Source organism: Trichomycterus rosablanca, chromosome 5 (genome assembly GCF_030014385.1).
Source record: "Trichomycterus rosablanca isolate fTriRos1 chromosome 5, fTriRos1.hap1, whole genome shotgun sequence".
Classification (NCBI taxonomy): domain Eukaryota; kingdom Metazoa; phylum Chordata; class Actinopteri; order Siluriformes; family Trichomycteridae; genus Trichomycterus; species Trichomycterus rosablanca.
Window position 1 is genome coordinate 31,347,896 of NC_085992.1, and position 27,309 is coordinate 31,375,204.

The 27,309-nt window shown below is 39.0% G+C and overlaps 2 protein-coding genes across 4 annotated transcripts in view; both read left to right on the top strand.

Moving 5' to 3' along the window:
- Positions 1-10,164, top strand: part of epas1b (endothelial PAS domain protein 1b) — a 93,931-nt gene extending 83,767 nt beyond the window's left edge. Inside the window, exons 12-17 of one of the 2 annotated variants that reach the window (XM_062995977.1) lie at positions 1,821-1,920; positions 2,002-2,290; positions 2,394-2,496; positions 3,136-3,238; positions 4,161-4,289; positions 5,524-10,164. In XM_062995977.1, the coding sequence (XP_062852047.1) occupies positions 1,821-1,920; positions 2,002-2,290; positions 2,394-2,496; positions 3,136-3,238; positions 4,161-4,289; positions 5,524-5,675 (876 nt within the window). In that variant the 3' untranslated portion in view covers positions 5,676-10,164. Of the gene's footprint in view, positions 1-1,820; positions 2,291-2,393; positions 2,497-3,135; positions 3,239-4,160; positions 4,290-5,523 lie in introns of both variants that reach the window. The other variant, XM_062995976.1, reaches the window with a different exon arrangement.
- A 12,822-nt stretch (positions 10,165-22,986) lies between these two features.
- Positions 22,987-27,309, top strand: part of srbd1 (S1 RNA binding domain 1) — a 114,213-nt gene continuing 109,890 nt past the window's right edge. For both annotated transcript variants that reach the window (XR_010012384.1, XM_062995054.1), the window contains exons 1-4: positions 22,987-23,243; positions 24,861-25,116; positions 25,259-25,495; positions 26,411-26,577. Coding sequence is in view for 1 of the 2 variants with exons in the window: in XM_062995054.1 (XP_062851124.1) it covers positions 23,167-23,243; positions 24,861-25,116; positions 25,259-25,495; positions 26,411-26,577 (737 nt within the window). In the remaining variant the exon portion in view is untranslated. The remainder of the gene's footprint in view (positions 23,244-24,860; positions 25,117-25,258; positions 25,496-26,410; positions 26,578-27,309) is intronic.

Here is a 27,309-nt window from a genome sequence, read left to right on the forward strand (position 1 = left end):
TTACTGTTTATCATATGTGCAGGTTTAGCACTTTTGTGGACCTTAGTGCTGTGTTTTTGTATATTTTTGTACCCCCTGGAAAAAACCTTGCTGTTTCGGACAATCACATTTTACGGACCAGTGCACCCCCCTTTTAGTCCAGTAAATCGAGGTTCCACTGTATTTGAAAATAACTCGGCATGCTACACAACTCCCGTCAACAATATTAGCAAAATTTAGTGAGAAAAATGGTGTTGCACTGAATGCTGGGATTGCTCGCATGTTAATCGTTCAGAATATTGGGCAGAATAAGGCATCTCAATAGGCAGCATACAACAAGGAGATTTATTTTTGCTTCATCGATTACAGTAAAGCCTTTGACTGTGTTGATCACCAGAAACTTTGGATTACCATGAAGGATATGGGTGTGCCAATCCATCTGATCAGCCTCATTAGGAACCTTTATATCGACCAAGAAGCAACAGTCCAAACAGAACACGGCGACACGGCATGGTTCAATGTAGAGCGGGGCGCCAGACAAGGATGCATCCTGTCGCCATTTCTCTTCAATTTGTACGCAGAAGCCATTTTCAGGAAGGCTGGACTAACTGAAAAAGAAGACAACAATCTTGGATACGCAGATGATACAACTCTGATAACAACAAGTGCAGATGGAATGAAGGACTTATTACGGAGCATCAAGCTGGAAAGCTCAAACATGGGGCTGTTACTCAACACAAAGAAGACAAAGATATTGACTACTGCCAGATACGACCGGGAAACATTTGAGATGGATGGCGACGAACTGGAGATTGTAAAGGACTGCAACCTACTCGGAGCGTTGATCACTCAAGATGCTGAAACGACACCGGAAATCAGATGGAGAATAGATATGGGGAAATCAACAATGAAGTCACTGGACAAGGTCTTCAAATCGAGGAACATTTAACAATTGACGAAAATACGCCTTGTACATAGTTTAGTCTTCTCTGTGGTAACATACGGATGTGAAACCTGGACGATAAAGAAACAAGACAGAAGGAGAATCAACACCTTCGAAATGTGGTGTTGGAGAAGGATGTTATCAATACCCTGGACGGTCAGAAGAACAAACAAATCAATTTTGGAACAAATCAAGCCAGACATGTCACTCGAATCAAGGATCACTAAGCTACGACTTGCCTGCTTTGGACACATCATGCGTAGAGAGCGATCACTGGAGAAGGACATCATGGTCGGAAGAATAGAAGGAAGAAGGCGAAGAGGAAGACCAGCAACTCGATGGCTCGACACAATCACAGTAACGGCAGAGAAGACCCTGGTGGACCTATCTAGACTTGCACGGGATCGATATTCCTACAGATCGTTCATCCATCAAGTCGCCATGGATCGAGATCGAACCAAAGATCAATAAAAAAAAAAAAAGAAAAAAAAAAAAGAATTGAGACCGCCTTCTTCTCTGGAGCGTGTGTATGATGATGTAAAATGCTGTCTATGTAGAAAGCTCACTAGGTTTTAAGACAGACCCAAAATGAGTTTTTGAACTGCCAGTTTAGACTCCAGACAATAACCCAGCTGAGAGACAGTGGTTGAAATTCCTTCTTATCATTGTATATGTCCAAACATCAGCTTTGGATTTTAGACTGTAAATGCCAGACTTAATGAAGATATCACTAGCAAAACCTTCTGTATTTTAGTAAGCTGAAAGCTTTGTGTCTATTATTATGACATGGCTTAAGATAAGACCATATTTTATGGAACATGTTGGCAGTCCGATATTAATTCTATGTCATTCTCAGATATAATTTCCGTATGACCCTGACCTGTTTTGTTCTTCTCAGACTGACCTGAGTGATCTGGATCTGGAAACACTGGCTCCATACATACCAATGGATGGCGAAGACTTCCAGCTGAGTCCCATCTGTCCTGAAAAGACTCCATGTAAGTCTGTAACTTTGGGATCCACCCAGCAAACCTTCAGCAACATTGCCAGTCTCTTTCAGCCTCTGAAACCTCCTCCAGGCGCCAACTTCCAGCCCAGCTCGAGCTCTGGTAACGAAAAGCAGAGGCCTGGTGCTGGAACGATGGAGCCCTGGCCCAACATATTGTATGCCAACCCTTGGGCAGGAGCCCCATACCACAACCCAACCAGCACACCTCTGTCTTCTATGGGTGGGCATCAGAATTTGCAATGGCCTCCTGATCCTCCAATTAATTACTCCAATGCCAGGAGCGGTGTGATGGACTCACTGGACGAAAACTCTTCCTGCCAGGATTTGTCAACTAATCAGATTCTACTCCATAATCAAAGGTGAATATTTAGAACGGTTCTGAATGCATTAAACAAGATTTAGAAATTCATTTGCAGTATGGCTATTCTTGTCATCATTACCATAATGTGTTTTGTTTGACAGATCCATGGAGAAATATGGACTTGATGAAGTCTTCAGAGATATAAACCCAGCCCAGCTCTCAAAAGCAAGGAGCATGAAGCGCTCATTTTCACAAATGAGTATGGTGAGTGGATTCATTCACGGTTACAATATACACCAGAGTAAAACCAAACAGTGGACTGTAGTTACAATTCAGAGGCACTGCTTTTTATAAATTATTATTATAAATCATGTTCCTGGGGTAAACAGTTCTTTATACATGAACAAAACATTGTTAAAAGTACTAAATTAAATAAGGTTGCAGGTAAACATGACCCTAATATTTGTTTGTTTATTAGGATTTTAACGTCATGTTTTACACTTTGGTTACATTCATGACAGGAACGTTACTCATTACACAAGATTCATCAGTTCACAAGGTTATATCGAACACAGTTCTGGATAATTTTGTATCTCCAATTCACCTCACTTGCATGTCTTAAATTGTGAAAGGAAACCGGAGCACCCGGAGTAAACCCACACAGACACGGATAACATGCAACTCCACACAGAAAGGACCCGGACCGCCCCACCTGGGGATCGAACCCAGGACCTTCACGTGACCCTAATAATATAAGGTTTCTGGTGTTTGATAAGCATACCAAATGTCCATGTGCATTCTGTAAATAAGAAGTAACAAAATAAACAAATATGGGTAAATATTATTTAGCTGAACTATAGAAATGATAGTAAGAGTAATTGTGGATGATTTATGTGTTTGTAGGTGACATCTTCTACCAAGCCGTCAGACATGATGTGGAAAAGGACGAGGAATGAGAACTGTGCTGTTCTGAACAGGATGTCCCAAAGCACCGGTTCCTTAATAGGTAAATTAGGATCCATAAATAAAGTTAAAGTATCAGTGTGTATAATTTAAGGGTTAAATGGGGAAAAATAAAAGTACATATACACAGTTTAGTCACATTATTATGACCACTTTATGCATAGCTCATGAAGGAAGTTGCGATAGGCTGTCTGAGTAAAAGTATCATGGGTAAAATTGTCTTCCCTGGGGTGGATGGGATCTTCCAGCAAGACAATGCGACATGTCACCTGGCTAGAAATGTCAAACACTGGCTGGAAGAGCAAGACCAAGACTTCCAAGTACTTCCAACTGAGCATCTGTGGGACCACCTTGACCGTTGTTTCGCTCTATGGATCCTTCCCCATGCACCCTCCAGAAGCTGTGGGATGCACTGCAGTCAGCATGGCTCCAGATACCTGTGACAACCTACCTGGACCTTATTGAGTCATTCGCAGCCCGTCTAGCTTCTGTTGGTTACTCTGGATATCAGCTGGTGGTCATAATAATGTGACTCAACTATGTAATTTACTGCATTAAATGTATGTTAAAATGACCAGATTCTTTTCTTTTCACATTGTTTTATGTATAAGCTGTTGCCTTTGATTGTCTTGTACACCATTTTCCCCTGAAGTAGGCAAATCCCAAGTTTAAGTGCTAGCATGTGCTATTGGGTAAATTAGGGGCACCTCTTTAATTCACAGACTTGACTGGGATGATGCTGAAGTTGCATTATTGATGCTGAAAAGGAATGCTGTTCTTTCTTCCTAAAGAGCACAGTCAATCTACTTTGGGTTCCCAGCCATGAATAGCTTGTGATATAGTCAGAGCTTTCATTTGTGAGCACTTATTCCATTGTGTAATTGATAAGCCTTTAGTTGACTCTTTATTCACTGAATTTTATGCAGCATGGCCATTCATTCAGAACAAATGTTTTTGCTTTGCAGAAAAAGGTCTGGAACAGCAACACAGGAAGACTCAGTATCGAGGTAATCAGACAGACCTTGCAAAAAAACTCTACCCTGAACAGTTCTGTAACCACAGCGAGTACATGCTACCTAGCACAAAGATGGAAGGTTAGTCTTATGAGTCATTATGTGAAAAAGTAATTGCCCCTCTCTGATTGCCTGTTATTGTACATTTGTCAAACTAAATAATGTCAGATCATTAAACAGAAATGTGATTTTGTTTAAAGGTAATGTGTCTAAAGACATTTTGTAAGCCATAATTTTATTTATTTTAGGAACAAAGCTGTTGAGGACACATTTACCCTCATTAAAATACTTGTTTGTTAAGTTACCCAGTCTACATTTACATTTACACTTTTAGCATTTAGGAGATGCTCTTATCCAGAGCGACTTACAGAAGTGCTTCCATAGTGAACATTACCTTACTCTAGTTTAAGGTAATGCAAGAAAATGCAAATCTGCTGAAACCCTGTTAAAACCAAAGGTGTTTTTATTTTCAAAAGCATTAGTAAGTACATGTCAGCTTAAGTGCTTAGTAAAGAGGTGGGTGTTTAGTCGTCTTTTGAAGCCAGTGTGAGACTCAGATGTTCAGACTGACAAGGGAAGCTTGTTCCACCATTTGGGTGCAAGTACAGAGAAGAGCCTTGATGCTTGTCTCCCTCGAGTTCTTGGTGGAGGATCAAGTCGAGCGAGACTAGTGGCTCGGAGGTTGTGTGGTACAGAGCGGGGTTTTATTAGACCTCGAAGGTAGCTTGGGGCTTTGTGGCTTTGTAGGTGAGCATCGGTGTTTTAAACTGAATGCGGGCAGCTACACGAAGCCAGTGAAGAGAACTCAGCAGTGATGCGGCAACGTTTAGGTTGGTTAAAAACCAGGCGAGTAACTTCATTTTGGATGAGTTGTAAGGGTTCAGTCTACAAGTTCAGGATTGTGAGGACAATTCTACGTGAGATAAGAGCTAACGCTAAATAAGTTATATAAGGGCAATGATTCAAAATAAGAAATTAAGTTTACATTTGAATGACTGAGTGACCAGTCATTCAGTAAAGATGCTGTGGGGTAACGAGAAATTAGACCTGATATGGAAAGCCTGAAAGACTAAAAGTACATTAATATTTGTTAAGGGTTTAGTTGCTATTAAGGGTTTTATGAGGGTTATATAAATTAATTTATTTTACAAAAATGTGCAGTTTCTTTAGTGAAATATTGTGTCCTAAAGATCTGAAAATATTTACTGTGACAAATATGCAATATCTGATTGAATCAGTACAGGGTGATTACTTACTTCTACCTCTAGGGCTAAGCTGCATGTGGAGGAATTAACAATTGTCCTTGCGTCCGTAGGTGTGGCGAGTCGTCTGCTTGGGCCTTCCTTCGAGATGTACTGCCTGCCCGAGCTGACACGTTATGACTGTGAGGTGAACGTCCCGCTGCAAGGCAACCTGCACCTATTGCAGGGCAGAGACCTTTTGTGTGCTTTAGACCAGGCTACCTAGAGCTGCCTGTTCTTTACACATTAACCCAGCTATACCAGGCACAGCTCTGACTGTGTCCAGCAAAATCCTGGTCTATTATTACTCACTTACTTCACTGTGTGTTTTAGTATTTACTGGCATTCTACATATCAATTCATATAAATTCATATCAATCTATGTACTAACTTCTCAGTAAAATCAGACAGGTGTGCTAGACCAGTGGAAATCACTGGGCAGAGTAGGAAGACTTTAATGCACACGCATTTGTCGTACCATATATAATGAGAATGTAGCTTTGTTTTTGTTTTTAATTGTCCTTTATAAATTATATGCAGTTTTCTATATGACACTATATACACATGATAATATTTTAGTTACAGAGCTCTTTCTTAATGAGCTGATATTTGCATTGGTTTATGTTTAGAGTTGTATTGTCATCAGTCTATTTCTGTCATCAGCATCTTTCTCTATGTCTCGGTCTGCCTGTCATACACTAAAAGCAGCACTACTGTGTTGAAGAAAGATTATCTACTGTGAGAATGTTGTTTTAAACTTTCTTTATCTCTTAGAATTCCCTACCTCTGACATTTAAAGCCTTTTACTTGCTACATTTATGCATGAGTTAGTCCCTTCTGTTCAATTCATAGTACTCTGGTTAGTCTGTAACACTTCTTGTCTTTCTGTCAATCTCTCATTTTCTCTTATTTCCCTTTTATTTTATGTGGTGACCACTCTATATATAAAGTGTTTTTTTTTTTTTCATTTTAATGTAAACGATATTTTAAGGAACATAGTCTAAGTTTTTATCCTAAAGTTCTTTATATTGTTAGATTTGTAGCAGTCGTATATTTGGGTACTTTGTCTTATCTACTCAGTAGATGTGGATCAGAGTGCTGATTTAAATTTATCTATAGTGCTGGTATTCCTTTTCAGTGGCATCCCCCATTCCCTTTCGTGATACACAGAGGCATGTATTATTTGTTGGCAGGCCAGTGCAATTTTATTTTATTCTTACTTTATTAAATAAAATGGATCTGCTTTTAAGATGTAGCAAAATAAGTAAAGGTTAAAGGAAAAATCTTAATAAAAAATGTAATTTACATTTTAGTACTGAGGTTTAGCTGAGGTTGTCTTTACAGTTGAATCATTTCAAATAACAAATCAGTTTATTAATGGGTTAATAAAAGTTCACTTAATCACAGCATATTATCTGTATCTGTATTATCTGTACGGTATATTTTACAAAAGCAAACAATATTCTACTGCTTATACATAAATATATAATAAATGATCTATAATTATATACTATATATAATAATATTTCAAAAACAACCCCACAGTGTAGTTAAATAACTTATCAATACACTTTTGCATTAAAGTTGCAATTTTACACACTTTCTGAAATATTTTTTCTCTGTTTTAAAATTTGACGTAACATTACTATTTGGGCACCCAGGTGGCACAGCGGGATATTCCGCTAGCACACCAGCGCCGAGATAATTGGCAGTGCCTGCAGCAGACATGTCTCTGCTAGGGCAGGCTGACCGGACTATGTGGGTGGGGTCTTCAAAATGCTGTGTAAGGACCCCGATTGGCAGATAGAGAGGCGCCTGTGCAGACTGCACAGGTGAAAAAGGGTTCCACTGGGGGCTGCGCGTGGGTCAGAGGAGGCGTGAGCAGCAATATACCCACCATGACTGAAATCAGGGATCCCCCAGCAGCGGAAGACAAATTGACTACACTAAATTTGGGGAGAAAATGCATAAATAAAAAAGAAAAATTCAATAACATTGCTATTTGTGTTTATTAAAGCTAATGTCTGATTCGTGATGGTAAATAATAGGGGACTGTGGGACTTTTTTCATCCATGGAGTCAAGTTTTGACAGAGTACATTCAATCAATTTTATTTACAGTGTGGTGCAAAACTTGTACATTTTGGTTTATTTTTGGTTTTTCTGTTTACTGAATTTGGGGATTCTGACACAGTTTGCAACCCTCAACTGTAAATGAAGCAAAATCTAATAAAGATCTAATATATTGCAGGTTTGATATTGGTCCTAAATGTATGAACTTGCTGAACTTCTTTATATCTGATGCAAAGGGGAAGCTGTGGAGAGATAGCAGACTTCACTATAGCGAAAGAGAGATACAGACTGCTCAGCCTGCCAACTGATGCAGATCTCTTCAGTCCTAAAATCTCTCTACATCTTTTTTTGTCTGATAATAAGATGTTGGAATTATAAAATGTTACATCTAGTCCACAGTGTGATGCTCTTTGGCCCTGATTTGCTAAGATCTCCAAATATCAAGACTAATTTGTGTAAGGACTTATAACTTATAAGTAGCTAAATGAAAAATAAAAATTACATTTATATAGACAGCATAAAATGGCAGTTATCAATAAACACTTAAATGTAGAGTGTTAAAAAAAGAAAGAAAGAAAATCCACTGTTCTTTCAAAATAGAGGACTAAATTATGGGTGGCATTCTATATTATTAAAAATCTGTATTTTTTTTTTTATGTCATTTTAAAAATATATCTTTCTGACATCCATGCCCTGAACTTAAACATATTCTTTATGTTCAATTCTTCTTTTTGTAATTTAATTGTAATGTAATTTGATAGTGCAAATTATGCATTTAATTAGTACCTGCCCATTGTTTTATTTTACATTTGGTAAGCCACACCTAGTATTGACCACAGGAACATATGTCATGTTAAATGGAAGTTCTAACATTTAGGGAAAGTCTTTACATTTATGGGCTATGAATAATGCTATCAATGTTTAACTAAAATACAAATAAAACAAATTACAAATGGCACCCAGGTGGTGCAGCGGGAAATTCCGCTAGCACACCAGCACCAAGATTCTGAACTCCTCGGCGTTGCCACTGGTCGGCTGGGCGCCATCTAGCAGGCATAATTGGCAATGCCTGCAGCAGACACGGTTCTGCTAGGGTGGGATGACCGGACTATGTGGGTGGGGTCTTCAAACACTGTGTAAGGACAGATAGAGAGGCGCCTGTACAGAATGCATAGGTGAAAAAGGGTACCGCAAAGGACTGTGCGCAGGTCGAAGGAGGCGTGAGCAGCAATATACCCACCTCGACTGCAAATTACAAATAAAACAATGTCTTAACAACCCAAGTCTTTAAAAAATGGTTAAGTTCAGTTCTCTAAGATGTGTTTGAAGCGATGGCATACTTTTAGCATCCTTACTCATTAGTAACAGTCAACAAATTTGCACCAACAAATATTAATGTTCATATTTTCAATATTGTTGCTAACAATCACTCCATTAGTCGAAGCGTAAAATTCTTCACTTCACCTCCTGTGCAAAGATGTTCCAAATGCTATAGCATCTGAACAGTTTATACCTTATAAAAGATATCATTTCTTTTTTTACTGTATTGAAATTGTCCTTCATACCCACTTAACCAGTTTGTTATTTGGTGATATTTTTCACTATTTTATCCTAAATTGTTAGTTATGACGGGTGGACATTGTTTACACAGCACACATGAGTGATTTAATTTCTAATTATTAGCACACCTACACCTACCAGATGGTTGAACTCTGTGGGTATACAAATACTGACTGTAGCCCATCTTCTCCTCTTTACACTTCGTCTCTCTCGTCCCCTATCTAATCAGTCAAAAGTGACCCTCATAGCCACAATGACTAGATGGTGTTTGAGTGGTAGATCATTCTCACTACTCCAGTGGCACCAACCAAAATGTCATTGTGCATTAAAAAAGAAACTGTACACCTAAAACTAACAGGATAGCTGTTCATAGTAAATAGGTTATTAAGTTTTAATAGTATTTTTAATCACAACACACACTGCAATGCCATTACCATATTAGTGCCATTGCAGTACTGAGCATGATCCCCAAGCATCATCTGGTCAGTGGGGGTCCTGTGGGGTCCCCTTCAAATAATAAATGAGGTACAGAGCAGTGACAAAGCTACGGATGGGCTAATAAGACGTTCCCTTCAACATCTCCCCAAGCTAAAATCTATCCCACAATCATATTAAAGGTAAACATGCCATGTTTGTGTCCTGGCAGTTTCATGTGGTCAATAATAAACAAATCAGTTTCAAGTTTTTGCAGATTTCATTGTAGGTTGTAAATTAAATTCCACTTACCATTAAACTTGTAGTGAATAAAATTCAACTATAAAGACAATATCAGCTTTGAATGTTTTTAGACAAGTAAACTTTGTTTCTTTAGAGTTTGGACTGGACAGTGGCAGCAAGCAATGAATTTTGATATGCTAAATGAATATTGACATTATTATGATATATTATTATTGTTAATATTTCTTTATGGGATGTTTTACCCAGTGAAAAGTTGTATCTCTGCACTGATATCTTATTAAAGCATATTGATCTATACTTTGTGTGATTTCTTGTATTTGTGTGTCTCAGTATAATGGATAATCAGGAAAAGTTGGGGCAGTATGGAAAATGCAAATTAAAAAAAATAAAAGTGTTTTTAAATTTACTTTGACTTTTATTTTATTGGAGACAGTATAAACCCAAGACTCTTTTCAACTGTGTGATGGTCCATCCCAGATGCCTCAGAGTCTAGAGAACTAAATGCTGCTTCTAAACATGATTTTTTGCACAGTAAAGTTTAAGTGGTATTTGTGCATGTAACTCTGTATTGTAGTGCTTGACAAAGGTTTACCAAAGTAATCCCTCACTCATGTGGTTCAATCAGTCCTTTACGCACTGAAATTCCTCCCAATTCCCTAAGTCATTTAGTGATATAATGCACTATAGAGCGAGAAATCCCTTTCAATATTTTTTTGAGGAACATTATTTATAAACATTACAATAATTTTCTCACAAATTTGTTGACAAACTAAAGATGGATGTACAACCCCAAATCAGAAAAAGTTGGGACAGCATGGAAAATGCAAATAATTCCTGCATTTCAGGCCTGCAACACATTCCAAAAATGGTTGGGATAGTAAAGTGAAACTTTATAATGTTGCCATTTCTTCTCACATTACCTATAAGACGTGAGGTGTTTCAGGTGTTCGTCCCATTTTTCCTGCAAACACATCTTAAGATGTGCAACAGTACAGGGTTGTCATTGTTGTATTTTTGTTTTACAATTCTCCACACATTCTCTATTGTGGACATGTCAGGACTGCAGGCAGGCCAGTTCAGTACCTGTACCCTCTTATTCCATAGCCATGCCTTAAAAAATGAATGGATATTCCTGAAAATGTAGTCTTAAAGGCAGCATATGTGGCTCTAAAATCTCACTGTACCTTCTAACATTAATGCTGCCACGTTTCCACTGTGTGATTGTCAAGCAGTCTTTACCTGATTACTGTTTCATGTATGTCTTGTAAAATATTGGAGACTTGACCAGCACTGTTCTGATGACTCTCCTGGATTTCTAGATAAAGGACAGCACTTGCTTATAGGATATTCAAAGATAAGAAAAATTCAGAAGCACTTTGGCCTTTTTATGCAACAACCCTCAGTGATAATGTCACTTAGCATGGTGGGAACACAGCTCAATCATTATGGTCCTCAGTTTATTAGGACGTGGGCTAATTCAGACATTCAGTTCCACAGGTGCACACCAGCGTGCCTTTTTTTAGTTTAGCCATGTCTGAAAATAGTGTTCTGTGAGAGCTGAATGGAACCACAGTGATGACTGAATGGAAGAAGTGTAATTACAGTTTTGTGTCAGTGAGGTTTGTGTAAACGTAGAGAGGTTTGTCTACTTGAGAAGGGTCAGTGTGGCGGTATGATGAGTTAACCTGTAGGAGGGGAGAATGCAAAAAGGTACAAAAACACATGACTGACATTTTCCGCCCATATGTAGTTTGTGGAGCCACTCATTGCTGTGAAGTCTGCTGGAATTTAGCCAAATCAAGCTACCTGTCTTCCAGTTTTAGGTCCATATTTTTGTCCTCATTTCGTTTAAGGCATGACATATGACGTTTCTTACACACAGACACACACACGCGTCTCTGTGTGTATACATTGGTAATACACAGGAGCCGTTGTATCTGGTTACATAAGAGCCCACATACAGCCAGAGTGATGCAATATCACTAAGCCTTAAATTATTATTTTAAAATATCTAAAAGTAGAAAATAGTACTTCTTTTAGAACACTGTAAAATCGTACATAAACTGCATCTCCCACAATGCATGCCGATTTTGTGACCCGCAAAGTGCATCCCGCCACTAGATGGCAGTGTTTACTCATCAGCGTTTAACTGAGGCGGTTTTCCAACAAGGGATGCCGAGAAACATCTACAAATAATCCCAAAATGTACAAGAAGAGTACACTGAAGCAGAAGGAAGAAATTTAATGAAAGATGGGAAAGTGAATACAAGTTTGTGCTTCAAGAAGAGAAACCGGTACGTCTCTTGTGTTATGAGGCCGTGTCTGTGGTAACGGAGTACAATATAAATGTAGATATACATTATAAATATACAGTGTAAATTTGGCATTTAGCCTCCATGAAATACAACAAATTGCCCAAGACTTTAAAGGCAGACTGCAATCACAGCAGGATACGTTACAATCAGCCCTTTAAGGGTCACCCTAATGCAGATGTGTTGAGTTTGACACCTCTGTTCTAGAAGATGCTATTAAACTGTAGCAGTAGCCACATTTCAGTTTATAATACTACAGGGAAAATTGGCCTCTAGCACGTCACAGTGGTTTGCCATTGTTTAACCACTGATGATCAATTCTCAATTTGATTTGAAACTCAATTTGATTGAGTTTGGTCAAGAGACTTATCAGATTTTTATTCTCTATCCCATGTCTTTGTTGTTGATGTTTTTTCATGGTACAGTTTCTAAGAAAGGAGTCCTCAGCTCCACCACAATTTTTTTTTCCATTAAGACATGTCTCTTTCTGCAGATATCAGCAGTGAATTTGTTTTATTTATTTATTTATGTGCTTTTTTAGCTTTTCAATCAACTGACTATGAGACCAAAGCAGAGTTCAACTAGGGTAAATTTTTGGTTTCTTAATAACAAACCCCTCCTTGGGTCTTTGTGAGCCTCTTCCTTCCTATAGTCAGAGGAGTGCAGAAAAAACGCAGGACTCCATTCATTCCCCAACTACAAAGATTTCATTTCTGGATCGGCTGATTCAGATATTTCTGATTTTTATAGTCAACAAGAAAACAAAGCCGAGGGGAAATGGGAGGAACTGCCAGTTCAGACCTGGCGACTTCCTTTTAACTTGAGTCTCAAAACAGTGGCTGCGAGGTGGATCACACGGTGCAGCACACACAAAATAGCCCAAAGTCTAAGGCTTAATTATTCTATTCTTTCTTTCATACACACTGCTTTATATTACTGCATTTAATTCATGATTACATTCATTTGTATGAAACGTATGCTTTTTTTTTGGTAGAAAGTACTTTATAAAAGTTTTTATATGCTTATTGTGTGTTTTACTCAGTATACACTGAACAGCCATAACATTAAAACCACCTCCTTGTTTCTACACTCACTGTCCATTTGATCAGCTCCACTTACCATATAGAAGCACTTTGTAGTTCTACAATTACTGACTGTAGTCCATCTGTTTCTCTACATACTTTTTTTACCTGCTTTCACCTGTTACCCTGTTCTTTAATGGTCAGGACCCCGCAGGACCATCGCAGATTATTTATGTGGTGGATGATTCTCAGCACTGCAGTGACACTGACATGGTGGTGGTGTGTTAGTGTGTGTTGTGCTGGTATGAGTGGATCAGACACAGCAGCGCTGCTGGAGTTTTTAAATACAGTCACTCACTGTCCACACTATTAGACAGTCCTACCTAGCTGGTCCACCTTGTAGATTTAAAGTCAGAGACGATCGCTCATCTATTGCTGCTGTTTGAGTTGGTCATCTTCTAGACCTTCATCAGTGGTCACAGGACGCTGCCCACAGAGCGCTGTTGGCTGGATATTTTTGGTTGATAGACTATTCTCAGTCCAGCAGTGACAGCGCTGCTGTGTCTTATCCAGTCATACCAGCACAACACACACTAACACATCACCACCATGTCAGTGTCACTGCAGCGCTGAGAATAATCCACCACCCATATAATACCTGCTCTGTAGTGATCCTGGGAGAGTCCTGACCATTGAAGAACAGCATGAAAGGGGGCTAACAAAACACATAGAGAAACAGATGGACTACAGTCAATAACTGTAGAACTACAAAGTGCTTCTATATGGTAAGTGGAGCTGATAAAATGGACAGTGTGTGTAGAAATAAGAAGGTGGTTTTAATGTTTTGGCTGATCAGTGTATCAACAGTTTTGTCATTTGAAACAGCCAGCAACAAACCTCTGGTACAACTTGATTAAAATGACAACCTAAATAATTAAAATCTTAAAACTTTAATGATGTACTTGTCCCATAGGTATATCTACAGTTTTAACCTTAACTCTAGCTCATTCTATCTCAGTAAAATTATACCATAAACACATGAATGTATTGAGCATCCTGAGCCCCAGATTAATTACCCCTGGTGTACTGTACTGCAATATATCAAAAATGTTAAAAACAAAATAATCACAACAAATGGTCAAGTGATTTCAACTGATGTCATAAAAATCTAAGCAAACATGAGCACAATACATGCTGCTAGTTTTTCGTTTCCCACTGATTGAAGTGTTAGTCATCAAATATAGATATTAAGTCATGCAATTCAACTGTCTTACTAAACGTTTGACTTCAGAAGCATGGGGGCACCACATCATAAATGCACAAATAAGAGCACTCTCATTAGCAGCCCTGCTCCCATTCATTCAGCTCACTAATGAACAAGGATGACGTCAACAGTCCTGAGTTCTGAGTACACAGCCTCATCACTTTTTCCATTCTAGTGCAGTCTACCTGTTTTATTTTAGCCATGTGTGGAAGCTTGACTTGAAGGATTAAACATAACTGGCTTGCTTATTACGTCATATAAGTAACCTCCTAGGACCCAATCACTTAAAAAAATGACATTATTGGTGACTACAATGGCAAGAGATCAAAGTTTAATATTAGTTAAAAGTAATTTTCTTTGTTTTAATTCTTACATGCTTCCTCACCAACGGATGAACCCACTCAACTCACCCCTACTGCTTGATGACATAATCAGACAATGACTCCTCTTAAAACTGGTTGTCCGGTGACCGGATGCATATCAGATCATCAGGGATGCTGGTATGTAGCCGGTCAATTCCTGAAACACAGTGCAACAGGGAAAGAACAGTATGGGAAGATGTTGGTCGCAGTAGCACTGCAGGTGATCACCTAAGAGCACCAGCTGGGTGGTTCAAGTCCGATTGACGCGATCCACCAACCGCACCTTTGTACCTTTACTCTGAGATCAGAGCAAAGTGGTATGGGTTTTAGATGCCCAATAAGCCGCACAACTCACCAGTTTTACTACTGGTCAATTTTTAGCTCTTTTGGGATGCTAAAATGAGAGAACAACTCCTTCAACCGACAGTCAATCACCTCTGCTGCTTTTTAATTGGACAAAGCATAGGATTTGTATGCTTTAACTTTGAAAATTAGTCAATGGCAGTTCTCCTGATCAATCATGGGAAAGGCACCCAAAACCTTGATGGCCACTTGTTCCACTGAGGTTCAGCTTGCAGCTTTTGTAATGGGGTCTGTGACTGACCCACCGAAGCCTGGCATAGCAGACATCACACCGTCTGCAGAACCTACCCAGAAGCAACCCAACTGCCTAAGCACTGCTGTGTACGCCGTCATCACCCCAATGGAACCTCAGATTGCCAGAACTACTGTGCCCTATTTGAAGCGCTCTACTTCATGAGCTTGATTTAATTGTGAAGTGCCAGCATGTCCAACATCCCCTTTAGCCACAGGGCCAGCTTACCCCACTGCTGCCTTCCCAAACAGTCCCCCACTGTCCCAATCACTGCTGCGCCACCCAAGATTTCATAACGTACTCCAGGGGCGGCTCGTTCATTAGGGTGATCGGGCGACACACCACCAAAGGGCGAATGGGGAGAAATTTTTCTATCACATTCAACCAGTGTTAAACTAGCTGCGACTGTTCTGTCTTGCCTCGGAATATCGTAGTCCAATCAGCGTCGAACTGTGTTCTGTACAGTACCGGCCCTTTTGGGGCAACTCCACTCTAACTGAAAATCGCCCCAGATCGCTCTCATAGACTCTCATGTTAAAGCTCTTTTTTTCGTACTGCAGGCACTGTAATGCATTTTGAATGACTTCCGGAGGGGCACGCACTTACGTGCCTGCGTCACACGTAATCGTTCCTAATTTGGAAACTAAAGGTGATGTTCCGTATTTTTATCAATGGGAGAGAAATGCTGCAGATTAGACTGAGACAGATATGTATGAAACAGAAGGAAACTGTTGCTACAGTGGGAATTAGAAAGCGTTTGGTTATTATTTTAAGTAGTGTTCACTTTTAGTCTTAGTAACGCCGTGTGTAGGGCGAAAGTAAAGTAACACAAGCAGGGCCGGAACTTTTCTCACTGCCCCCCTAAGCAACGCAGTCCAGACCTGGGGCTGCATGTCAGTGTGAAGATGGATTATGTAAAAATATTGTTTGCACTATTGAGAAAAAATGTTACATGATGTTCTTTATGCTGTTTTGTCTAAAATATGGTTCTGATTTATTATTATAAAGAATGAAAATAATAAATGTTAAACAGCCTAAATAAAACATTTTGATAATGTTCCCATGACGGTGTAAGAGCCGTTATATTTTTTATAGGTGCAACCCTAACCGCCTACTCCCCGCTCCCGCTCAGGTAAACACCCGCTATCTCACCCCCCACCCTACGCCTTCCGTCAGCCCGTCAGCCCAGGGTGTTCCTTATTTCCAGTTCTGAAATTTGGCAACCCTAATTGGATCTGCTGCACCTAAAATTAAATGCTGATGATGACTGAATTAAATTGTTAGGGTGAGAGCTTTACTTAATTTTATGATTAATGGTAAAGCTGGTCTCTCTCCATGTTCAAAGTTATTTGTGAGGGCAAACTGACAGATGACTTAAGATGTTAAGTATTTGAGCTTTAATTTACCCATTGAACGGGTCACCTTGGCCATCATCGCAACAATTGCCCCCCCTGAGAGATTTGGCAGGAGCCGCCACTGACGTACTCTCAGACTAATGATAAGGAAGTTTAAAAAGAAGACAACACTCACTGGAAAAGAGTTGCAGGGTGACCTGGAAACAGCAGGAATCACAGTTACAGCAAACAATAGGCAAGGAACTGCAGAGATTTGTTCCAAAGCCAGTCTATTGTTGTTTTGTGAAGTTATGAATCCAAGCTGGAACTGTTTGGTTCCAAGTCAACCAAACCTTGATTAAGGAATCAATCCTGAAGTAGCCTTCTCAGCCTCCAGATTAAAATCTAGATTAAAATCTTTGGTGGGATTTAAATAAAGCAGCTGCAGCATGAAAGCCATCAAACTTCAATGAGCTGACAGCTTTTGCACGAGAAGAATAGGCGAAGATTCCATAAGAGAGGTGTTAGAAGCTTGTTAGCACTTAACAAAGTGGCTGATTAGTGCTTATCAAGGTGTACCATACACACCACCAAAACACCTTTTAATGTGAGGAGGGTTAAATGGACATTTTTGGTTTAGAATATTACTGTAGTATTTTATGTGCCAGTTTACCAATGCTTGCATTCTTCTGTGAGTTTGACTTGTGTGTTTGCCTGGTGATTGTGTCTACTAGCAACTGATTTTTACCTTCAATTGCATGTGTTTGCATCTTTTTTCTTTGCTTTTTGACCCTTTTTTTTTTTTTTAAAGAAATTTATTATAAAGAAACTTAATTGTATTGCCTACTTCAGTTTTGATTTATCACAGCAAATTGCCTGATAAACAGGTTTTATTTTCTCCACCCTGTTTACACAGAGGCCTCACTGTGCTAGTGCTAAACTACCCAGTTTCCTGGATAATACTGGATGTGTGGGCTGGCCTGTCTTTATTCTCAATATAAAAACCTGTGTGTTCACTGATTTTCGGAGTCACTGGAGCATCAGTAATCCAGTCATAATTTAATTATGTCATCATGCGACACAATGCTGATGGAGTTTAATGCTTTTAATTCATGTTCAATTCCCTTTCTAGTATTTTGGTGGCAAATATCCTTTACTATTTGCTTCATCTTACTGAATAAGCACTGAAAGTCTTGCTTTTAATCAGCCGAAAGGGCATCAATGTGGTTGGTCACTGATGTTGGGAGACAAGGCCTGCTCATAGACATTAATTCAATGTATTTATTGGGTTGTAGGCAGGTTTTTGTGCATGCCAATTGTGTTCCTCCACACTAAATCTTTCTTACTTATCGGCACTGCTAAGCTCTCAAGTTTAAATCTCAGCTGTGCTATCAACCTGACTGGGCATCAACATACACAATTGGCTGTGTATGATGGAGAAAGGTCATCAGGCTTCCTCAGTGCTGCAACAAATATGACCTCTGTCTAGAGGGTTGAACCTGCCTAGTGTCTCTGTGTACATCTCTCTGTGGGACTCCGCCTTGGGTGGGTAAAACGAAGCCGCCGGTGACTGCGTGTTGAAGGTGTGTAATAATCTGTGGATCTCCTTGGTCAGGGCTGGGGTGGTCTAAGTGGCGGAGGAATTATGATCAAAGAATTGTTAAAGTTCTTCTTACATTACAATTGCATAATAGCACAGATTTGTAAACCTGGGCTCAAAATCTCAAAAGTTTGACATGTCCACCACATTTCTATGTGAGTTTGTCAAGGTACTCAAGCTTTCTTTCACCACTCAAAACAACAGTCCTTTGTCAGGGTGTTTTACATTCTTTCAAATGCTTTGAACTGTAGTTCCACACTGCTAAAATTTGCTGAAATTGTGTATTATTGTTTAAAATCAAGGGTGGCACTGTGGCATGGCTGGTACAAAAATTGCTGTACAAGAACATTCCTGGGAAAGTGGTTTGTTTGATTTTGCCATGTTTAGGTTTGTGTGGGTACTCTAGTTTCACTATAATCTGGAGTGGGTGACTAAATGTGTGTGTGTGTTGCCTTGCAATGGATTGGCATGCTGTTCAGGGTGTATTTCTGCCTTGTAGCTATTGATTTTGGGTGGCATGATTTTTGGCTAGCATGAAGTAAGTAAAAATAAAATTAATTGAAGGTGAAAAATTGAGAAATTATGAAACATACTCTATTTAATAAAGTAATTGAATAAAATAAAGTAATTGAACTTACTTATTCAATTTAATCAGTGCACCCACTTTGCTATCACTCTTTCAATCTCAGGTTTGCATTCTGAATGAGAAGTCTAACACAATAACATTGAGGCATAATTGCGTATCCACTAATTGTTCTCTGAAAGCGACACAAAGACATTACATAACCACCCTCCGCCTCCACCTTCTCCCCTGCCCCTCCTCTCCAGTGCTCAATTCTCTATCAAGAAAAGGCCTCTTATAGCTGACCAACAAAAATACAGCACTTACAGGGAGAGTATTTGCACAGGATAAAAATACCCAGCATGACCAAAAGTATGTGAACATCTGAATATACATGAAATGGATATTAAATTTTAAAGGTTTTTTATAGGGTTAGTTCCTTAAAACTAATCTTCACAAATGAAGTCTCTTGTTTTGAGGCTAGTGACACAATCACTGTGGAACAAGAAAGAGCCTTTCCCAAAATGATCAAAAGCTGGAAGCATTTTTTTTTTGTTGCCTCAAAGCTGGAAGCATTTAATTTATTTTATCTAACTGATTTTATACACGTGTTGAATGTGGCTGGAACATCTGAATTCGGGCGGCACGGTCACTAAGTGGGTAGCACTGTCACCTCACAGCAAGAAGGTCCTGGGTTCAAACCCCAGGTGGGGCGGTCCGGGTCCTTTCTGTGTGGAGTCTGCATGTTCTCCCCGTGTCCGTGTGGGTTTCCTCTGGGTGCCTTGGTTTCCTCCCACAGTCCAAAGACATGCAAGTGGGGTGAATTGGAAATACTAAATTGTCCGTGACTGTGTTTGATATAACCTTGTGAATTAATGAATCTTGTGTAATGAATTACTACCGTTCCTGTCATGAATGTAACCAAAGTGTGAAACATGACGTTAAAATCCTAATAAACAAACACATTGACATGTATCTTGCTTTCAAGCACAATCATTGTGGACCTAGGAAGAGCCTTTCCCCAAATGTTGCCTCGAAGTTGGAAGCATACTGTATAATTTATTTAGTCTAATTGATGTTATACACCTATTGGCAGTGAATGTAGCTGGGATATCTGAACATATTAATTATGATGAATGTCCACATAATTTGGCTATATAGTGTATCATAGATACATTTAATTAATGTAAGAAAACTATCCGTCATAATTTCTAGAGTGAGTATGTGAAAGTAACATGCCTGAATTTTAATGTTCTGCTTTATTTGATTCTGTTTGGTCTAGATGAGTTTGACACGTTGAAGTCTTTTATGCATTCACTTATTTTCAGTAACCTGATCCTGATCTGAGTCACTTTCAAGCATACACTGTGAGCAGAGCACTCATCCATGGCAGGGCATCATGCATTCCTTCACTTGACACATAGAAGCTTTTGATGCATCTAAGGAGTTTAGCATGCCATGCCAATATGTGTTTCATCTGTGTATTTTACTTTCCTACAAAAAATCAAGTAGTTCAGTTACTGACTAAATCTCTTTTACGTGTAAGTGTGTAAGTAAACATGTGAGTGTGTTTTGCCATGTGATGAACTGCAGCTCTGTCCTTGAGCCCGGTGCTTCTGAGTGGTGCAGAACCCACCCAAACTATGACCAGGATAAAGCAGCTAGTCAAAATAATGATTAAATGAATCTTTTTAATGCAACCATAATTTTGCACAAATCTGAATCATCACTTTTAACTTGTTATATTAGGATCCATTTTAATTCAATGTTTTCTTTAACACAGAAGCACATACTGAACCTGCAGTTTAGTCTTTATGTCCAAAAGGTTGCTATTTTTGTGGGCATCATTGAAAGAGTGTGGACATATTCCACCTTATGTAAAGTTTAGAAACAATGCCAAAATGAATGTAAAAAATACTAAGAGGGTAAAAAGGAGGAAACCACTACAAAAGAAGAGAAACATCCGGGGAACACTCAAAGCCACTTAGATATTGTTTTATATCCTTGCCTTGTTATATACTCTTTACAAATTGATCACGGAGATCAACAGACATTTACTTGGACTGCATGGCATTTTGTCCTAATAATGCAGTGTAAATTGTGGGCCCTACCCAGTTGTGTGCCATTTGTTTAATCTATTTAAGGTGAACTTCACATGGGACGGCACTGTCACTCCAAAGCAAGAAGGTCCTGGGTTTGATTCCCAGGTCGAGCAGTCAGGGTCCTTTCTGTGTCAAGTTTGCATGTGCTCCCTACTCCCACAGTCCAGAGGCATGCAGTCAGGTTAATTGGAGATACTAAAATTGCACTAAGTGGGAAGGTGTGTGTGTGTGTGTGTGTGTTTGCCCTGTGATGGACTGGTCCAGGGTTTTTCCTACCTTTTGTCCAGTGTGACCGTGAGTAGGATGAACCAGTGGTAAAACAGAAAATGAATGAATGGCTGCTCAGGTGGTGCAGTGGTAAAAACACACGCTGGAACCAGAGCTGGGATCTCAAATACATCGTAGCCAGTGGCCACATGAACAACGATTGGCCTGTTGTTCAGATATGGGCGGGACTAAGCCGGATGGGGTCTCTCTCTCCCGTGACTGGTGCAATTACGACCTCTGCTGGCTGATTGATGGCGCCTGCACAGAGATGAGAAAAGAGTGCTCTCAGGGTGTGTCTCTCCATACACAACGCTGAGCTGCACTGCACTCGTGCAGGTGATAAAATGCATAAGGCATGCTGCCCACGTGTCGGAGGGGGCGTGGGTTAGCTTCGTTCTCCTCAATCACTCCTGTAAAGTTTTAGACCCATCTCAGTGATAACTAAAGCAAACCTGATTTATCTACCCTCAGTCTGAAGTGCCACAACACAATGTCTGAACACTTTTATCTTTGAATATATTATATTATAGATATATACAGGGCCGGCGCTAGGGGGGGGCTGAGGGGGGCATTGCCCCCCCAAATTGTGTCTTTGCCCCCCCAAGCACAATGCAAGCAACGGCTATTTTTAAAATTATCTCTGAACCAATCACAAAAATGCATTTTGTTTTACAGTGTGAAGATATTTCCTTGCTTATTCCTGATTGGCTCTTTGAGTCATATAAAAATCGGCAGACTGCCCCAAACAGTTCAGTTCGGCAGTATATGTTCTGTTAGTGTGAGCGAGAGGCAGGTATACTGGTAAACACTTTTTTTTTTACAGAATTAGTATTCTTTTGTTTTCTTTATATTTTAATTTCCCAATAATATAAATATTCTCACTCATTCCTATTTCCACGTTTGAATATTCTCAGTCTGTGTGTAGGTACATTTGTCAGCTTTGACTTAAATTTGTATTAAAGCCTTTCAAGAAATAGAGTTGTTCTATTAGTAATGGCAATTTAATTAAGGGGGCGTATTAAAATGAAATACAATTAAATAATCTTTTTTCTCCATTTACATAATCAACATGTATTTTTTAATCATTGGGTTTTAAGTTTAAGTTCGAAAACATGCATTTTTATTTCTTTACCTCATACATCACTTTAAGCCAGTATCAATAGCTTGGCTGTCATCATTCATGCACAAATCAAGCCTTGAATATATTTCTGGCTTCAAAAACATGACTATCAACATGCCCCCTCATTAGGTTTTACTGCCCCCCCCAAGCAAAGCAGTCCAGAACCGGGGCTGGATATATAGATATTTCATAGTTTATGCATTTTCGAAAACTTTAAAAACGGGTTCTTGTAAAACTTCATCGCCTTTTTGGAAACCTTTATTTTGAAAGGTCCGAACAGTGTCTGTAAATGCGTATGAAGGCGTGATTCATTCACAGCAAGCTTGACATACTTTAAAAGCATTTACAAAAATATAAAACGTTATATTGTTATTATGAAATATGCTCGACGTTTACATTTACTTTCTGCTTTAAGTGTTTGCACACCATTGGTGCGTCATGCATCGTATTTAGCTTAGCTTAACAGCAAACTCGCGTCAAAACACAAACAACCGCACTAACTAGTATGTTAAAAGTACTTGGCACCTGCTACTAAAGTAGAAGATGTAAAGCGTTTTTTTGGGGGGGATTTTGGGTTTTCTTTAATTTAGTAAATTAATACGTTCTCAATTGTAGTTTCGTACTTTTTTGTGTCATACTATTTAGGATGATAGTATGCAGCGTTTCACGTAGCATGTTTAGCAAACGTGGCTAACGCGCTAAATTTGAACCGCTTGGTTCTTACTTCAGCCGAGTGTTGTGAGGTGTAGAGATACTGGAGTCTTTAAAGTCTCTTTGTTTGGTAAATTCCACTTAATATTTTACAGAATTAATGAGTTAGTTTTTGCAACAACGAAGCGGTTGGCGGTTTTGGTTATTTATTTGCAAAATGATGCAACGTCGGAGAGCTGTAGCAGTTAAACAGTATAAAGAAGAAAGTACAGACGACGAGGATGCATGTGATCCGTAAGTAATGAATTATAATAAAAAACACCCACACTTGTGCAATAAACACGTGTTTTTATTACATTAATTACATATACAATGCTTTTTACACATTGATTGTTGTATTAGTACAAACGCAGTTTGCCAAAAGACACGTGTTGTTTGCATCAACAGCTTTAACATACCTCAAGACCAGAGGTGGAAAGAGTACTAAATATTGTACTCAAGTAAAAGTACTATTACTTTAATGAATTTTTACTTAAGTACGAGTAAAGTTACTAGTCTAAAAATCTACTCAAGTAAAAGGTAACTCATTTAAAATGTACTCAGAGTAAACGTTACTTAGTTACTTTATTAACAGCAGGGGGGGAGGGGGGGGTCTCTCCTGTGTAATGCAAACAGGACAATTGGATATAAATCTCACAATAGTTGTTTTTAATTAAAATAATAAAAAAAACATATTGATACAACATTTAAAACATTTAGGGGTGTGTAACGTGTAATTTTAGTCCCATAAAACTTTTTCAAACTGTATAACCACTAGTGATGTGTCGTAGAATGATTCGATTCGACCCTTTAAAATGAAACAAAGGACCCGAGTCGCGCTTCTGGGAGTCGTTGTTTATATATACGGCTCTTTAAAAGGAACCGAGCCAAAAGATCCGACTCTCCATCGCAGAATTTACTGCAGCAGTTTCCCAGACGTGATTTTTTTTATAGCGTTTTTATTTACTCAGTAACGGATGTTATTTAAAATGTAGCGAATTACAATTCTTAAGTAAAAGTAAAATTACAGGCTGTAAAATCTACTTTAAAAAGTACAAGTACACAAAAAAAACTACTCAATTACAGTAACGCGAGTAAATGTAATTCGTTACTTTCCACCTCTGCTCAAGACCATATTTACAGCAAAGTGGTTCGTAAAAGCACCTTTGAAGCAAGTTTAAATGAAAAACATCTAGAACTCCCATATAGACATGTCCATGTGCAAAAGCTTTAGCTCAATGATCCACAAAGTTAAATCAGTTTATCTGGACACAAAGCTTGGTGGATTTGTGTACCTGGATTATTAAGCATGCATCAAGAGATTTAGCTCATTGAGTTAAGGTTTGATGGCTTTAATGCTGCAACTGCTTTCTTCAAACCCCACCAAAGCTTTTCCAAGGGATTTAAATCTGATAACCCAGAAGATTTTTGTGTCTGTTAGGGCATTTTCCTCCTGAAATATGGACAAATGATTTAGAATGTGTTTACACCATAGGGTGCACCTAGTCTTAATTGGACCCTACTGGTTTTGGTTTTTCACCTCCTTCGGTTTGGACACTGTTGTATTGGCCTCTTTGCTATTCTGTTAGTAACTGGTGTGAAGACAAGGCTACAGTAACCACACCATCCATCCTGTTCGGGTAGCCAGTTTTCCGTGTGTGCTAATTTTGTTGGTAAAAGTGAGAGCGCTTAGCCTGACATGCTCTCTTATCAAGACCTTGAATTGGTAGTCATCATAGCAGTGTTTAAACAGCCCTAAATATGTGGTTTAAATGTTCAATAGTTTGGTTCACTCTAATTAAACGTTGATTAGCATTGCAGGTTTTGCCTATTATTTGGTAACCATCACATAACAGAAATATATGAATGTAGTACAGGCAGTCCAGTGAGTGGAGGAGAACCAGATGAATGGCTGCCAGAGGAGAAGACCAGAGGCACAGGAGGAAAAACAAAGAGGGAACCAGCTGAGAAAAAGCCGGCTGTTAAACGAGCAGCCAAACCTAAAGCTGAGAGAAAGCCTAGAGCTCCAAAGGCTGCAAAAGTAAAAAAAGAAGTCAAAAAAGAAGTCAAAAATGATGCCATGTTCCAACTGGGTGACTCAAAGCCACAAGTGCATGTTAAAGAGGAGGTAAGTCTGCATGTCTTTCAACGTGAAGCACTAAGTGCACTTGGATTTCTGAACTAAACTCACTTTAGTTTCTAAAGGGGTTTTGAAATAGTTTTCTAGAATAGTTTGTTTATTTTTAAATGTCTTTTTGTGCTGTGATCAGAGACAGTCCTTTAGAATGGACCAGGCATTTAATACTCATGCTATGGCACATGAAAAGCCATCATCCAGCACACAGCTTCAAATGCTAAAAAAGGAAGAACCAGAGGATGACTTCACGTTTGAAAAGCCAGCGCTGAAGAAGCAGAAGACCACAAATGAACCCCAGGGCAAAGCAATCAAGCTGAATTCTGGAAATCCTTTAAAGGATGAACTACAAATGAACTGGGAGCCAATTCAGGTGAGATATTCCATTAGAATAGCGTAGACCTAAATTCTATCAATCATTTTAGAAGGGCATCAGGTTATAATTGGATTGGATTCAGTATGTGTTTTATGCTTTGATATTAACATATAACAGAGAGATGAGACACAATTTATCTTAAATCACATAGAGCTTAGTGTAGCTCTCTTTATGTGATACGGCTCTGTGTGGGAACTCAGTACTGGCAGAAATGGAGGGCAAAAAAAAAAAAAAATGGCACACCTGATTTAACATAACTTGTAACGAACAGGTTTGAACGTAAAGTTTCACCCAAACCCTGTGAGAAGCAAAAGTACTTGTTAAGAAAATGAATTATCAATTAATACATGTTAATTAGAGCAAATAAGGGCTGATCTACCTTATATCTCATTTCACACAGTATAATGAGAATGATGTGACAAGTCTTTGGTTTAAGGCAAATTTATCTTTGTGGACACATGCTTGTGGTGACACTTTCCTACAATCGAGCCTGTAACTGATCCTGGCCGCAGATCTGTGTATGCCCTAAATGGATGTTACCGCTGGATTGCTATTCTGCCTCCACCACATGTTCTGCATATATCATCCAAAAAACCTGCATGTTTTTGTAGATTTTAGTCATTTATAAAGACTTACTTAAAAATCCTTGATTGTAAGCATGAGCATTCACACTACTAAAGCAATAACTGCTGTTCACTAAGCTATTGATACATATTATATTATTATTTCTCAAAACATTGCACTTTCTGCAAAAATGATGCCAAGCAAACAAAAGCAAATGTCGCCTCCAGTTTCTAAGAGTAGATAACAGTAGAGTTGTCTCTAGAATATCCTGAATTGTAAATCTGATTATTGCACATGCATAATGTTTGTCTGGGCCGATTTTACAATGTGTGCTTTGGACCCTCTTAGGTTTTATCCCAGAAGACCGGAGTGGAGCAGTGGGTCTGTAAAAATATTGTCCAGCTTTTGCGGGAGGAGAATACTATTCCATTCATAGTTCGCTACAGGAAGGAGCTGATTAACCACATGGATGCTGATGCTGTGAGGGATGTGCAGCTCGTCCTGGAGGAGCTCTGGTTAGTAAGGGGTGGAGGAAGGAACTTGGGAGATTTTTGTGTTTTGAACTGGAGTCACTTTGCCTTTTTCAGAAATTTCTAGAACAGTTGAGACAGTTTGGAAAATATTTCCAGTGTTTTCATTGATAATTTCAAACACATTTAGAATTTGATGCCTGCAACACACTCAAAGTTGGGACAGGGTGTGTGTTTTTCTGTTCTTTAATTTTTACTTGTAAGGAGACTGGTTTGGGAACTGAAGATGTTAATTGTTGTGGTTTTGCAAGTGAAATTTAATTCTATTCTGCTCCAATTCATGCTACAGCATACATTTTTTAATAGGAGACAGATCTAGACTGCACGCAGGCCAGTGAAGCACACGCATTCTGTGTTTACGGTTATAGCGCATACAGAATGAGGCCTGGCATTGTAAAATAGAATAGAGTTTCAGTAAAATAGAGTTTCAGGTTGCATTTCTATATTCAGCGGTGTACTATGTTGTGACTGGTTTTCTGAAGTACCCCCAAGCCCATGTGGCTATATTTATCACTGTTTTATGACAGTTACTCATGCAATGCCGTCTGAGGACTCAAAGGTCATGAGATCCTACTACACATCATGAGATGAGGACTACACTGTCTGAGATCCTTTGAGATTCTCTAAATCTTTCCACAATATAAATGAACAGTAGATGCTCTACATTGGAATCAAGTGTCGGCTATTGAAAATGAATTCAAATGACATTTTTAATTG